General features: G+C 39.9%; 1 protein-coding gene across 2 annotated transcripts in view; it reads right to left on the bottom strand.

Moving 5' to 3' along the window:
* Positions 1-5,306, bottom strand: part of GTF3C3 (general transcription factor IIIC subunit 3) — a 35,494-nt gene extending 30,188 nt beyond the window's left edge. The window contains exons 1-3 of one of the 2 annotated variants that reach the window (XM_005676295.2): positions 5,097-5,306; positions 4,017-4,128; positions 798-991 (exon numbers count right to left, since the gene is read on the bottom strand). In XM_005676295.2, coding sequence (XP_005676352.1) covers positions 798-991; positions 4,017-4,128; positions 5,097-5,198 — 408 coding nt within the window. In that variant the 5' untranslated portion in view covers positions 5,199-5,306. Of the gene's footprint in view, positions 1-797; positions 992-4,016; positions 4,129-4,887; positions 5,058-5,096 lie in introns of those variants that run through there. The other variant, XM_018061377.1, reaches the window with a different exon arrangement.

Genomic DNA, 13,503 nt, shown 5'->3' with positions numbered 1-13,503 from the left:
TACAAAACAAAAATGACATTTAGACTCAAACAGAAAACAAACCCAAGCCAACAAACTTTCCTACAGTAGCAAGTTCAAAATACAATAAAGTATTTAAATAGAGCAAAAATCAAACTGGTCAGGCATTACTAAATTACTAATTAGACCAAATGTAGAACTGGATGTTGCAAAATGGATTTATATGCCAGGAGATTTATGATGCAATCTACTGAAGATTCTGCTCTCAAATTTATCTACTCAGAATGCTACTGCTGCTGCTAAGTCGCTTCAGTCGTGTCCGACTCTGTGCAACCCCATAGACTGAAGCCCACCAGGCTCCGCTGTCCCTGGGATTCTCCAGGCAAGAACACTGGAGTGGGTTGCCATTTCCTTCTCCAATGCATGAAAGTGAAAAGTGAAAGGGAAGTCACTCAGTCGCGTCTGACTCTTCGCGATCCCTTGGACTGCAGCCTACCAGGCTCCTCTGTCCATGGGATTTTCCAGGCATGAATACTGGAGTGGGTTGTCATTGCCTTCTCCCCTACTCAGAATAAATTAGGTTAAAAAAAAAAATCAAGATACAATATAAACCTTTTAATAGCAAAATTATAGTAAATTTTGACATTTATAATAATAATTAAGGTTTAACATTTTAAAATCTCTAAAAATGAAACATAAATCAGTAACAGTAGCAATCTCACAGTATTTCCTTTCTTACAGTTGAATTCTTTCAGTATAAATGTATAAACTTTTTTTTTCAATTTCTATGTCACATTTTTACATTCTGTTTATAAATACCAAAATAAGAAACACTTTACTTTCATCATTTTCTTGGTTTCACGATTGAGAACCATCTCCAGTACAAACACGTCGCCAGCAGTGGGTTGCTCAGGCGTTTCTTCCTCCTCCTCTTCCTCCTCTTCTTCCTCTTCCTCCTCCTCATCTTCATTCTCTCCAAGCATGGAAGCAAAGACCTTGTGAACTGACTTACTGACTCCATCTGATGTTTCGCCTAAAGAAAAAGACATTGAGGTAGGAAACAAAAGCTTTAGCATACTCAGCACTTAAACAAACGGTATTTTCTGGAATATACATTTCTACCCCAGCATTACCAAACTTGAAAGTAAAAGACAAATGAACATTCCCAAAAACAATCCAAAGAAAGCTGTCAAAAAGGCCATGTTTTTTACTTTGTAGGAACTGCTGACTCATCCTTTAGGCCTTATCCAGACATACAGGCAAAATTAAGTAGGAAATCAGAAACACACAGAGTAATAGTTAAAAGCAGAGAGGAAAAAAAAAAATTAAGGAATTTCAGGACACAGACCTAAGAACTAACTAACCTAAGACCTAAGAACAAGTTTGGTGGTACATAATCAGGGCATATAGCACAGGGGTTTAAGGTGAGGCCTCTAGAGTCAAGCTGTCTGGTTTCAAACTTTACCACTATCTACTGCCAGATGTTTTACCTTGGGCAAATTACTGAAGCTCTCTGTACCTCAGTTTGTTCATCGGTAAAAGGGATCAATAATGTCTGCCTTACAGGGTTACTCTGAGTCTTCAAATATATATACTGAGAAAAATGCCCAACATACAGTAAGAGCTTAATAAATGCTATTATTATTAAAACAACATTATTATTTTAGGAACAAAATAACATGTTTCCTCTGTATCTGAGGAAATCACTACAGTAAAATTATTTCTCTAAGTTTATAATGATTATCTTGAATAATAAAGAAAAGTTTAGAAGCCAATTTGTTGTTAAAGCAGAGATATGGCGTATTTTAGAAAAGCTACAATGAAACAGTTAAAATAAATGTACATAAATATATTTATTAAAAAATCCTAAAGCTTATTCACTTATGTAAAATAACCTCAAACCGCAAGGATGCTAGACAAATAAGACAGTCAATATATTTAAGGAAGAAGAGAATGAAAAAAAACCCACATTTTGAGGAATAAATATTATAGTAATACTTACTATGACATCAAAATGATCATCTTCAAGAATTCTAAACACCCAAAATAAATATAATGTTGTAAAACAAATCAATAAATTTATTACAGTAATACAAAAAAAGAGAAAAGTCATACAATCATCGTGATACACAGAAGCTTTTTTGGCCATGCTGCATGGCTTGCAGGATCTTAGTTCCCCAACCAGGGATGAAACTCAGGCCTTGGCAGTGAAAGCACTGAATTCTAACCACTTAACTGCCAGCGAATTCCCCCAGAGAAGCATTTGATAAAATCTGACACCTATTCCTAATAAAAATTTTTAGTCAAAAGAAATGTAAGAGAATACCTATAACTTGATAAAAAGTACATACAAAAAAGGTTCCACAAACACAGTTAATGGCTAATTATCCAAAGATACTGGCAATGAGACAAGCATGCCTACTATCACCATTCCTTTCAAGATTTTACTGGAGATCCTAGTCAATGTAATAAGGGAGGAGAAATAAAGGCATAAAGATTAACAAAGAAATAAAACTGTCATTCACAGATTACATGATGATACATAGAATATCCAAAAGAATCTATGCACAAAAACTGTCAGAATTTATGAATTTAGCAAGGTTCCTGAACACAAAGTCACTATACGAAATACATTCCTAGGAAACTGGGAGCTTAATATCTTAAAATGACTGTATTGTTTGAGCTGAGGCTAGTATGCCTGACTACTCATGGTAAGCAGAAAGCACTGATTCAAGTAACCACCTTTTTCGGCCACCTCTTTGTATTCTGGCCTGGAGAATCCCATGTCACAAAGAGTTGGACATGTCTTAGCGACTGACTCTATCACTTTCACTGGCAAGCATCCCATGGTGCCTGCTACTAACAGTTGCACCTCAAAGACAACGTTATGGTGGAAGAGCAGCTCTTCCTCTGAGCAGATAAGGAAGGACTCACAGATTTTAGAACAAGTTCAGCCCGCTTTTTCATTCCACTTGCCTAGCAAAGAATCTATAATCCTAATTTTCTCTCCTCTTTGCCCTTTCTTCCCCACTTGGTCCAAGTAGGCAGACAAAACCTGTTCATTTTCTGTCCACCTGACTAGTGTTTTCTCTGTGTAAAGTCTTACTTGTTTGGAAGAAAAACAATCAGCCTCCATTTCTACCCCCTAAGGGCCAGAAAGTTTAGCTTAGTTCTCAATTAGACCATATATGTGAAAATGATAGTTGCTCAGTCGTGTCCAACTCTTTGTGACTCCATGGACTGTGGCCCACCAGGCTCCTCTGTCCATGGAATTCTCCAGGCAAGAATACAGGAGTGGGTAGCCATTCCCTTTTCCAGGGGATCTTCCCGACCCAGGGATAGAATCTAGGTCTCCTGCACAGTATCCATTTCTACCCAGTAAGGCAAGAAAGTTTAATTTAGTTCTCAGCTAGACCCTATGCCCACAGTTAAATTCTAAATGATAGTTCCGCATCCCACATTACTTGATATGAATGACTGGATACCACAAACTATCATTAGTAGTCTGATCAATCACCAGAAATTAATCATTTGCCTACTAATTCATCACTTAGGCTCCCATAAGTTTAACTGTTCTGGGTCCAGTAACCAAATTTAGTATCTGGTCATGTGGAGCTGAGGACTAAATCCTGGAATGAGGTAACACACCAAGATATCTATGCTGTGTCGAAGGTCCCATGTGGACAGCCAACTGGCCTTCCACTCTGACATTTCTACCTCTCATAATTAAAGAAGCGATTTGGAAGACCTTTGTATAGAATTATAATTCATTACAATTTGGGGGAGTCCTGGAATAATTAGTAACCATGTGAGAGGGTCAATTTAAAAAATCATGATCCCGAAACACTTGAAACCCTTCTCCACAAACACAGCCCACTAAGCAGCACCATAATCAATAATTCAACAAATACATATTGAGCACCTATTATATACCAAGTACTATGTTCCTAAAAAGCCAGATATCAACAACAGAATACCACAGCAATTAAAAAAAATAACACTTTCACTAAATTATTAGATACCGTTAAAATTTAATGCAGGCAGTGATCTTAACATACCTTCACTGGCATCTTTGCCCTGAGATTTGGTAGAGTTTATTCCTGATGATGATGGAACTTCAGAGTCATTTGGATTTTCTTCAATTGATGACTTTCCTTTTTCCTGAAGATTCTGGGATTGAAAATTAATTAATGACTCCAAATACAAATGCACATTTAGCTCTTTCCAGCTGAGAATAGAACATCTGTCTCATTTTCTATTTCTATAAAGTTTGAGCTCTGGACACATACATTGTAGGTGAAATCTAAATTTGAATATTGTCAAAGCATTTCACTGTACTTGGCTCTCATTCTTCAGTCTGAATCAGCCATTTGTAAAAAATAATTTTAAAAACCTTGATAATTTCATTAATCTACACATTGCAGTCTTTCTTTTTTCAGCCTTCCTTTTTAAATGAAAAGAGATGGGGCACTATTGATTGCATGATTTAGGAAAGAATCCAACAGCTAACCTCAAAAGGTGCAATTACTTTTATTTTCCCTCCGATTTCAAGTGAAGAGACATGAAAAAGTCATGTATTTCCTCATTTACCAGAGAATTTTTTGTTATCAGACACAAAAAAATCACTGTTTCTGTGGATTACATCACACCATTGGGAGACTCCTCAAAAATGGGAGCTGAAACCACTCCGTACGGAAATGGACACTAAGGCCTCAAGAAGAGAGGTGAATTGCGCATTCAAAGTCACAAAAATAACAGCGGCAAAGCTAGAGCTTGAAGCAGATACAAACCGACTCCAAACTCTACTGCCCACACCCCACCTCCATCCCCACCCCATTTAATCTACCAGCGTTAAGCTACTCTCAAGTTAAAAAAAAAAAAAAAAAGTACTATTTGACAACAGTAAAAAGAGAAAGAAGTGGTTCCCACCGAGACAAAAGCCTTCTGGTGAGTGAAATGTTTTAAAGAGGAGCTTAGCACAGGGATAATGTGAGAACCGGAGTTTCGGTAAAAGGGGGAAGAAACTGCTAGAGGTACGCGGCCCGCCCCGTAAGGGTGAATTCAGTGCGTCCTTCACATCTCTTAAGTGTACTAGGGCGACAAGACAGTGACAGCATCCAGGCCTATCATCTCCTCACTTTCTTCTCGCGGGTTTTTCTCTCCTCTCTTCTCCTTTCGAACTCCTCAAAGGAAATCTTCCCTTCCAGATAGTCGATGAGCTCCGGACTGAACCCCGACATGCTTGCGGGGTTCTGCTACGCAGTTTCAGGAACGAGGACAGACAAACGGAAGAGCAGAGGCTCCCAGACGCTAGCCCCGCGCCGAGCCGCTAAAGGCAAGGACCCGAAGTCCTTCTGGGAAACTGGCTCGGCCTGCGCCGCAGCCGCCGCGCTCAGGTTCCGCAGGAGCCTCTAATCCAGGCTTCTTCCGGGAGGCGTGAGTATGAGCGCGGGAGTAGGCGGGACCTGATCTGGACCCTCCCAGCTTCCAGGACTTGGAGCTTGCAGTCGGGCTCAAGCCTCTGGTTTAAGCTTGTTAAGGAGTTGGGGAATGTGCTTGAAGAACATGTTCCTTCGTCTACAGTATTTCCTTCAAAAATATTTGTTCTTTAATTTGATCTTTGGTTGTTCAGTGGCTCAGTCGGTCCAACTCTTTGTGACCCCATGGACTGCAGCACGCCAGGCTTCTCTGTCCTTCACTATCTCCTGAGTTTGCTCAAACTCATGTCCATAGAGTCGCTGATACCATTCAACCATCTCATCCTCTGTCGCCCCCTTTCCCTCCTGCCCTCGATCTTTCCCAGCATTAGGGTCTTTTTTAATGAGTCGGTTCTTCGCATCAGGTGGCCAAAGTATCAGCTTCACCATCAGTCCTTCCAGTGAATACTCAGGACTGATTTCCTTTTACGATTCACTGGTTTGATCTCGCAGCCCAAGAGACTCTCATTGTCTTCTCAAACACCACAGTTCAAAAGCATCACTTCCTCAGTGCTCAGCTTTCTTTTTAGTCCAACTCTCACATTCATACATGACTACTGGAAAAACCAGAGCTTTGACTATATGGACCTTTGTCAGCAAGTGATGTCTTTGCTTTTTAATACGCTGTCTAGATTTGTCATAGCTTTTCTACCAAGAAGCAAGCGTCTTTTAATTACTAGCAGAGCCAGGATTCGAAGCCTGGTCTATCTGACTCCAAATCCCATACTTGGAATTAATATGCTGTCTGTCCTTGAGGCTTCCCTGGTGGCTCAGCAGTAAAGAATATGCCTGCCAATTTAAGCCCTGTGTCGGAAAGATCTGCTGGAGAAGGAAATGCCAGCCCACTCCAGTATTCTTGGCTGGGAAATCCCATGGACAGAGGATCCTGGTGCACTGCAATCCATGGGGTCACAAAGAGTCGGACACAACTTAGGGACTAAACAACAACTGCGTCTCCTCAGTGTAACTCTACGTCAACCTACACACTCCTGTGCTTTATATTTTACACTGAATTATAACTTTCTCTATTGTCCTATTGTAGAGACACTTGCTGTCAACATCTTGAGAACAGCACTACATCTTAATGAACTTTCCTCTCTAGGCTAGTAATCTGTGCTTAAATCACATTGATGAACTCAACTGGATGGAACTGAAAGTGCCTTTGGAATGGGCAAGGGAGTAGAAGTATGAAATGCAGCTCAATATGAAGCTGAGGTTGCTGCTGCTGCTAAGTCGCTTCAGTCGTGTCCGACTCTGTGCAACCCCATAGACGGCAGCCCACCAGGCTCCTCCATCCCTGGGATTCTCCAGGCAAGAACACTGGAGTGGGTTGCCATTTCCTTCTCCAATGCATGAAAGTGAAAAGTGAAAGTGAAGTTGCTCAGTCATGCCCGACTCTTAGCGACCCCATGGACTGCAGCCTACCAGGCTCCTTTGCCCATGGGGTTTTCCAGGCAAGAATACTGGAGTGGGTTGCCACTGCCTTCTCCAAGGTTAGGGACAAGTTACAGGGAGCCTAACTCCTGACTTGGCCACTAGTGCCTCCTAATGACAGTCCAGATGCACAAAAGCCACAGTTTGATGGCAGAATGAGGACCAGGACCAGCAAGAAGGGAACTCCCAGGTGAGAGAAAAATATCTCACAGGTAGAAGTCATTCATTTCTCATGATAAAGGATCCCCAGGGCCCTATCTGGGCATAAAATATGGGAGGCTAGCAAGGTAACTCACAGAAATTCCTAACAGGTAAATTCTCCCCTGAGTTTCTCCAGGCATCCAGGGAACTGCACTTGAGAGGAAGTCAAGAGTCTCTAGTCCTAAGTCTCCTAGGGGAAAAGAAGGAATCAAAGGGAGAAGAGCTGGCCATCTGGTAACGAGAATGTTCTCCTGAGACCCAGATGGCCCGTGTGCTCAGTCACTCAGGTGTGTCCAACACTTCGTGACCCCATGGATTGTAGCCTGCCAGGCTCCTCTGTCCATGGAATTTTATTTTGTTACTGGATGCCTGGAATATGGGAGTAACAATTGTGAAGATACAGATTTACGTTGTGGAGAACTGGAGAGGGAGCAAGGGGGTGACAGTTTTTCTGCTATGGAATACCTTGATGACCATTCTTTCATAGGTCAGAATGTATTATAGCAACATGTCTTGAAATTGTAATCTTTCTGCTTTTCCTTTCTCTACTTCCTTGTAAGTAATGTGTCCACTGGTGAGTCAGAAGCATCCGCATTACCTTGAGATGAAGTGGAATTGTTACAGCAGTAATGAAAATAGCAAGAAGAAACTTTTCAGACTTTCTGACTCATTTCTGAGAATCAAAATGAAATGTCTGAGGAAAGGAGAACACTGAATTTATACCACGACCAGAGCATGAAGAGTACACAGGGAGGTAGTGACTCCCCTTTCTTAAGTGGAGTCAAGATGGGGTATAATGCTTTTGGGAAAGCAGTTTTTCCATGGTTGTCTTTTCTGCAAAAGCTTTTCACTGCTTTCACTCTGGGCTATCTTTTCAAGGATGTCTGGAGAACAAACAGCCTTGAAAGACAGAAATACTGTCTCCCTCTGGGGCAGAGGACAGATTTATTTCCTGACCAGTATAATAAAGATATTTCCCTCTGGGACAAAGGTTGGGCATGTTTGGGCATGTAGCCCCCTTATAAGAGTGAGGATTTCCTAAGTTTGGGGTTCCTTGGCTGTGGCACAAATCAACTCATGCCCAGTAAACACCTGGACCCACCCCCACAGGGCCCCCATGATACTTGGGGGATAAGGAGAACCAATCCGAGTGTAAAACTCAAGCTGCTTCCTGAGCCATGAATAATAAAATCTGTTGCCTCAGACCCAGGGATCTCAGGGTCCACCAAGATGTGTGAAATTATAGCAGCTACTGTGTAGCTTGCAAATTGGATAAAATCTTGCACCCTTAATAGTTCTTGACCACACTAGACCTGGGACAGGGGCCAACAGGCCATGTCCTGGGGACAGGGAATGGGATGCTCATCAAAGAGGAGCAGAGTCAGTGTTGAGAGGCTGTTAGGGACCTAAGAAAGAAGGACTACAGACCCCTTGGGAGCCTAGATCACCTGCAGAACACTTAGTATTTTCATTGCAGGAAACAGTACTCTTCTGCTGACGACAAAATCAGTGAACAAAATCACTTCCCCAGTGACCTTTTAGAAACACAACTAGGGAGGTTTTGGTTGTCAAAATAATGGGGGAGGGAGAGGGGGGAATCACTAATATGCCACTATATATTGTCTGGGGACCAGGTGTGCTAAACGGTCACCATGAAGACCTGTCCTTCCCCAAATGACAACCCCATCACTGTTGAGAAACTCTAGTCTAGTGGAGTGTAGGCCTCCCATCGCCAGCTAACTGCCAGTTGTGGGGAATTTTTCAGCAGAAGGATGCATGCTGCTTCTCTGAGACTTTGCAAGCTCACAGGTAAAAGTCCCCTGTGGATGCTCTTCCTTTTCAAAGACCTTGAAACTGATAAAGCATTCCTTTTTTGGAGGTCTTGACAACCAGAGCAGGAGTGGTGAAAGGAAAAGGGAAAGCCAGTCCCTTTGGTATTTGAGTGGAACTAGACAGTGGTGAAGGATCCCCACTACTCTATCATTTATCTGAATAGGCTATATTTTTATGAGGAATAATATCAATAATTACTTACATCCTTTAAATGGTTAAACAAAAAATCTTGGCATTAACTAGAAGCAGCTTCCATTACTGTGACTAATAGCAAAATATCACACATTTAGTTCAACTCAACAAGTATTTTTTGAGTGATTGCTACATGCAAGGCATTGTAGTAGGTGCTGGAGAAATAAAAAATGGCTTAGATATGATCTTGGCTCACAAATATCTCACAACTCTCCAGGGAAAATAGACACTTATATGACTACTTACATAGAACATACTGAACCAGATATATAACCTGTTCCTGCATATTTTATTATTTATATTCAATCATCCACCAAAAAAGCCACATAAAACTACTTTGGAATGTACAGACTAGTGTCATTAGGATTACAATGTTTGCTTCTAGCACAATGTGTTTTTGTTTGTTTGTTTGTTTTTGCAGAAATCAGAAAAAATGATATAGCCCTTCATAAAGAGAAGTAGTTGTTACAAATAAGAATATGAGAATCAGACTAATTCAGCCTGAGTTGGGGAGGGGTGGTGGAGGAAGAGGACTGGTTATGAAAGAAGGGAAATCTGCCTGTATCTACCCTCCCTTCATATGGTTGTAGGTTCCTAAGATATCTGCTGTGGGGTTTCCCTTGTAGCTCAGTTGGTAAAGAATCTACCTGCCGGGGTCCAGCCCCGGTGGATCCAGGGAATTCGAAGCGTGGATGGCGTTGGCGTGAGAAAATCTTATTTATTGATTGATATAAGATTAGATTAAGAAACAACAGTGTAGTAGGAAAATCAAGTGGAGGAAGAGGGCTGAATAACTTGGATTACGCAGAAGACCAATAAAATTCCAGACAAGGAATTTGCACCATCTACGTTGGGCCACCGGCACTCGCTTGAATATCTAAGGGTGCCTCACCTTAGGCTCCCTGTTGCGCGGATCTTAACAGCCAGGGCAAGTAAGTAGACTTGGCGAGCCTCCGATGGGAATTCAGCCTGAAATTAAAGTAAAGAGCAGAGGGAGGAAAAGGGAGAAAAGGAGAGAGAGAGACATGGGGGAAACCAGTCCAGCGACTGGCTCCGGCCCCTGTTGTTCAGAAGGCCTTTTATACTTTAGATAAAACATGGAGATCAGTGGGTAACACAAAGTTATGCAGCGTTAGCAGTCCAGACTCATCAAAACCAGGCTTTTCTCTCTGCATACCTAATTGTATACACAAGTCTTAGGTGATTTACATCATCTTCTGGCTAACAAGGGCCAATTAACATTTTACAGCCTTTTTTCTGATAAGCGTTTATCAACCAGAAGACTTATTTGTGTTGATCTTCCCAAAGTCTGGTGTCATTCTCAGAAAGCACTAAATAAAGTTACATTCTTACATAGCAAAGATACAGCAGTTTATAACAAGTGAAAGGAGTACAGTGATTTATAACAAAAGAAAAGTAATTAACTCAAAAGTCTGGTGTTGCTAACATCAAAACTACTATACTCCTTTTTCTATATCCCAATTACATTGATTAATATCCTTCAGGTGTTAAAAGATAAAGAATATGGAGGCGTGGCAACAGTCATTGACTCAACAGTGAAAACCCATCACCAATATGATTTTTAACTCTTTAGAAAAGGCTCTGTATCTTTAAGATGCTTTTAAGCTGTGTGCCTCTCGCGGCTGGGGGGCTGTAAGCAATTCACAAGCTGTAAGAGGTCTGGGGAACCTGTTAGGCAAGCTAGAGAGCAATCAGAGGGGGTTTAACTGAAACATCCCTTTCAAATGCAGAAGGCTAAAGCCCTGAGTTGACTCTTTCCAGAGAATATTAGAAGAGTGGAAAAGCAGGCAGATTCTTATTTTTTGGGGGGTAGATGCTCAGGAAATTCCAGGGGGAATTAGCCTTGCCATCAGAGCTCTTGCCACATGACCTTGTCACAGGTGGAATTCCTCACGCTGGCTCCCTGCATCTACCTGCAATGCAGGAGACCTGGGTTCGATTTCTGGGTTGGGAAGATCCCCTGGAGAAGGAAATAGCAACCAACTCCAGTATTCTTGCTTGGAGAATCACATGGACAAAGAAGCCTGGCAGGCTACAGTCCATGAGGTTGCAAGTCAGACACGACTTAAGAGACTAAACCGTGATATCTGCTGTAGCACAGTGTCCACCTCTGAACATCATGGCAGAGAACATCTCCCAGAGGCCTGAGCAACTCCTAAAATCCCATGTTTCTTTGTCTTCCATTTCAACTTAATTGTGGATATTCATTACCTACTCTCTCTTGAAATGAAACTAAGACTGTGGGGTCTTTTAATAGCATATGCCGACAATAGAAATGTATATTCTTTTTAGGAAAAAGGTACATTTTAAACCCAAATTCCTGTTACAGATAATTAACTAAAATAAAAATGATCAATGTCCCTTTCAACTGATGATAAAAAAGAAACATAGAACACAGCTGAAAGGAATTTCCTTTGACTTTATGGTATTTTTGTAATCCTTGCAAATATATGCAGTGCTATATTGATATCTATGATTATTGAGTGAGAAAAAAACCATGCACATAAGTCACATATGTCCCAAAGCTCAAACTATTTACATGTAGATCTGGAAATACAGAATAAAATCATTACAGACTGATAAAAGTGGAGAGGGGAAAACACACACAAAAGCTTAGCCATGATCAAGACTGAATTTTTCTAGTGAGAAGCTTCATCTGTAGTTTTAAAACCACCAGACTTCTGAAAGAAAAAGAAAACATTATAATGAAATAGAAAAAAGATTATACAATTAACCCAAAGACCCAAAGATCAACATATTTCAGTGAAAACTCTTTTTTGTCTTCATTTCCTAATCAGAGTTGTTATGACTGGAAAGCTTGCAATTATGAGATATTCTCCAAATCAGAAATTTTGCTTCTTTCGCAAAGTTGAATAATTCTTTTTTAAAATAAATTTATTTATTTTAATTAGAGGTTAATTACTTTACAATATTGTATTAGTTTTGCCATACATCAACATGAATCCGCCACGTATACATGTGTTCCCCATCCTGAACCCCACTCCCGCCTCCCTCCCCGTACCATCCCTCTGGGTCGTCTCAGTGCACCAGCCCCAAGCATCCTGTATCATGCATCGAAGCTGGACTGGCAATTCGTTTCATATATGATATTATACATGTTTCAATGCCATTCTCCCAAATCACCCCACCCTCGGCCTTTCCCACAGAGTCCAATTATTATATTACAGTACCACTAATGGTGCTCTTTTTTTTCCTGCCCTTAAACATTATCTCATTTTGTGCTTACATGAGTATATGTACTTGATGTTTTCTCTAAAACTTTGAGTTAGAGATCCATATATGCAATTTATAAATGAATAAACTAAGGCTTAAAAATTAGCTTGTATGTAATACTGTCCCATACTGAAATAGATACTTGGCATTAATAATTATTCTCTTTTTAGTGTATGTTACTCTTAGGGCTGAGTGTGAAAAGTAGTCAAGGGAAGCCTTCATTAATATACTTGTTTGTCTTTTATCTTATTTTCTCATTGTAGGACAGTTTTCAAGTTCATATGCCACATAGTAAATTGCATCCTCTTGTTAGAATAACAATTATTATTTTTTTTAAATCATCACATTTAAAGTAGCTAATCATCAAAATCCTTTCACAGTCATAATGAAGTGCAACAATGCTTTGCTTCCTCTTAATTCCATCCATATGCCCATGAAAAAATGGGAGTAGATTTTAATTACTATTCGGTTCCCTCTACTATTCAGCAAAATAAAAAGTTAATAGACTAGAATCATAATGTATTTTTTTTTGCACCACACCTGTTCCTTTTAAAATGGTAGGTATTTATTTGATAGGGATGCTAAAGCAATATGAATAAAAGTTAAATCTTAGACATAAATTTCTTAATTTTTTCCTATGATAAAGTGCCATCTTTACTAATATTCTACCTTTTTCTCCCCACTAGGTGAGGAAGTTCAAGCTCAAATATATGCTTAATAATTCTCCCCAAAGAAACCATTCTTTTAACTTTTTAATTTCCATTTAATCCAACTGGACAATTCAATATATTTCTTTACATATGATTTTCCACATAATTTAGCTATATGACCTGGTCTGAAAAAAGATATAAGAATAGGTGGTTTTTCATTATATTTCATAATTCTGTTTTCTACCATTTTAATATATCTCTTCTCCCCAGAAAGCTATCCTTTGAAAATTACTGTCATTTCTTTTTAAAACCAGACTGTAAAATATATGAACCAAATCTGAGTATTAACAGTGACAAGTATGATCAGAACTGAGCACTTATTTATGTAAGGAAATAAAATCATTTATTCAAATAAATATTTTCAAACCTGTTTATGAATCAGTTATATGTTTAGAGAGATCTAGAGATAACGGATAAATTTTACCTGCACTCAGAGGAAACAG

This window comes from Capra hircus, chromosome 2 (assembly GCF_001704415.2).
Source record: "Capra hircus breed San Clemente chromosome 2, ASM170441v1, whole genome shotgun sequence".
NCBI classification, from domain to species: Eukaryota; Metazoa; Chordata; class Mammalia; order Artiodactyla; family Bovidae; genus Capra; species Capra hircus.
Note: the sequence above shows the minus strand (reverse complement) of the source record. Positions and strands in the feature narration are given on the sequence as shown.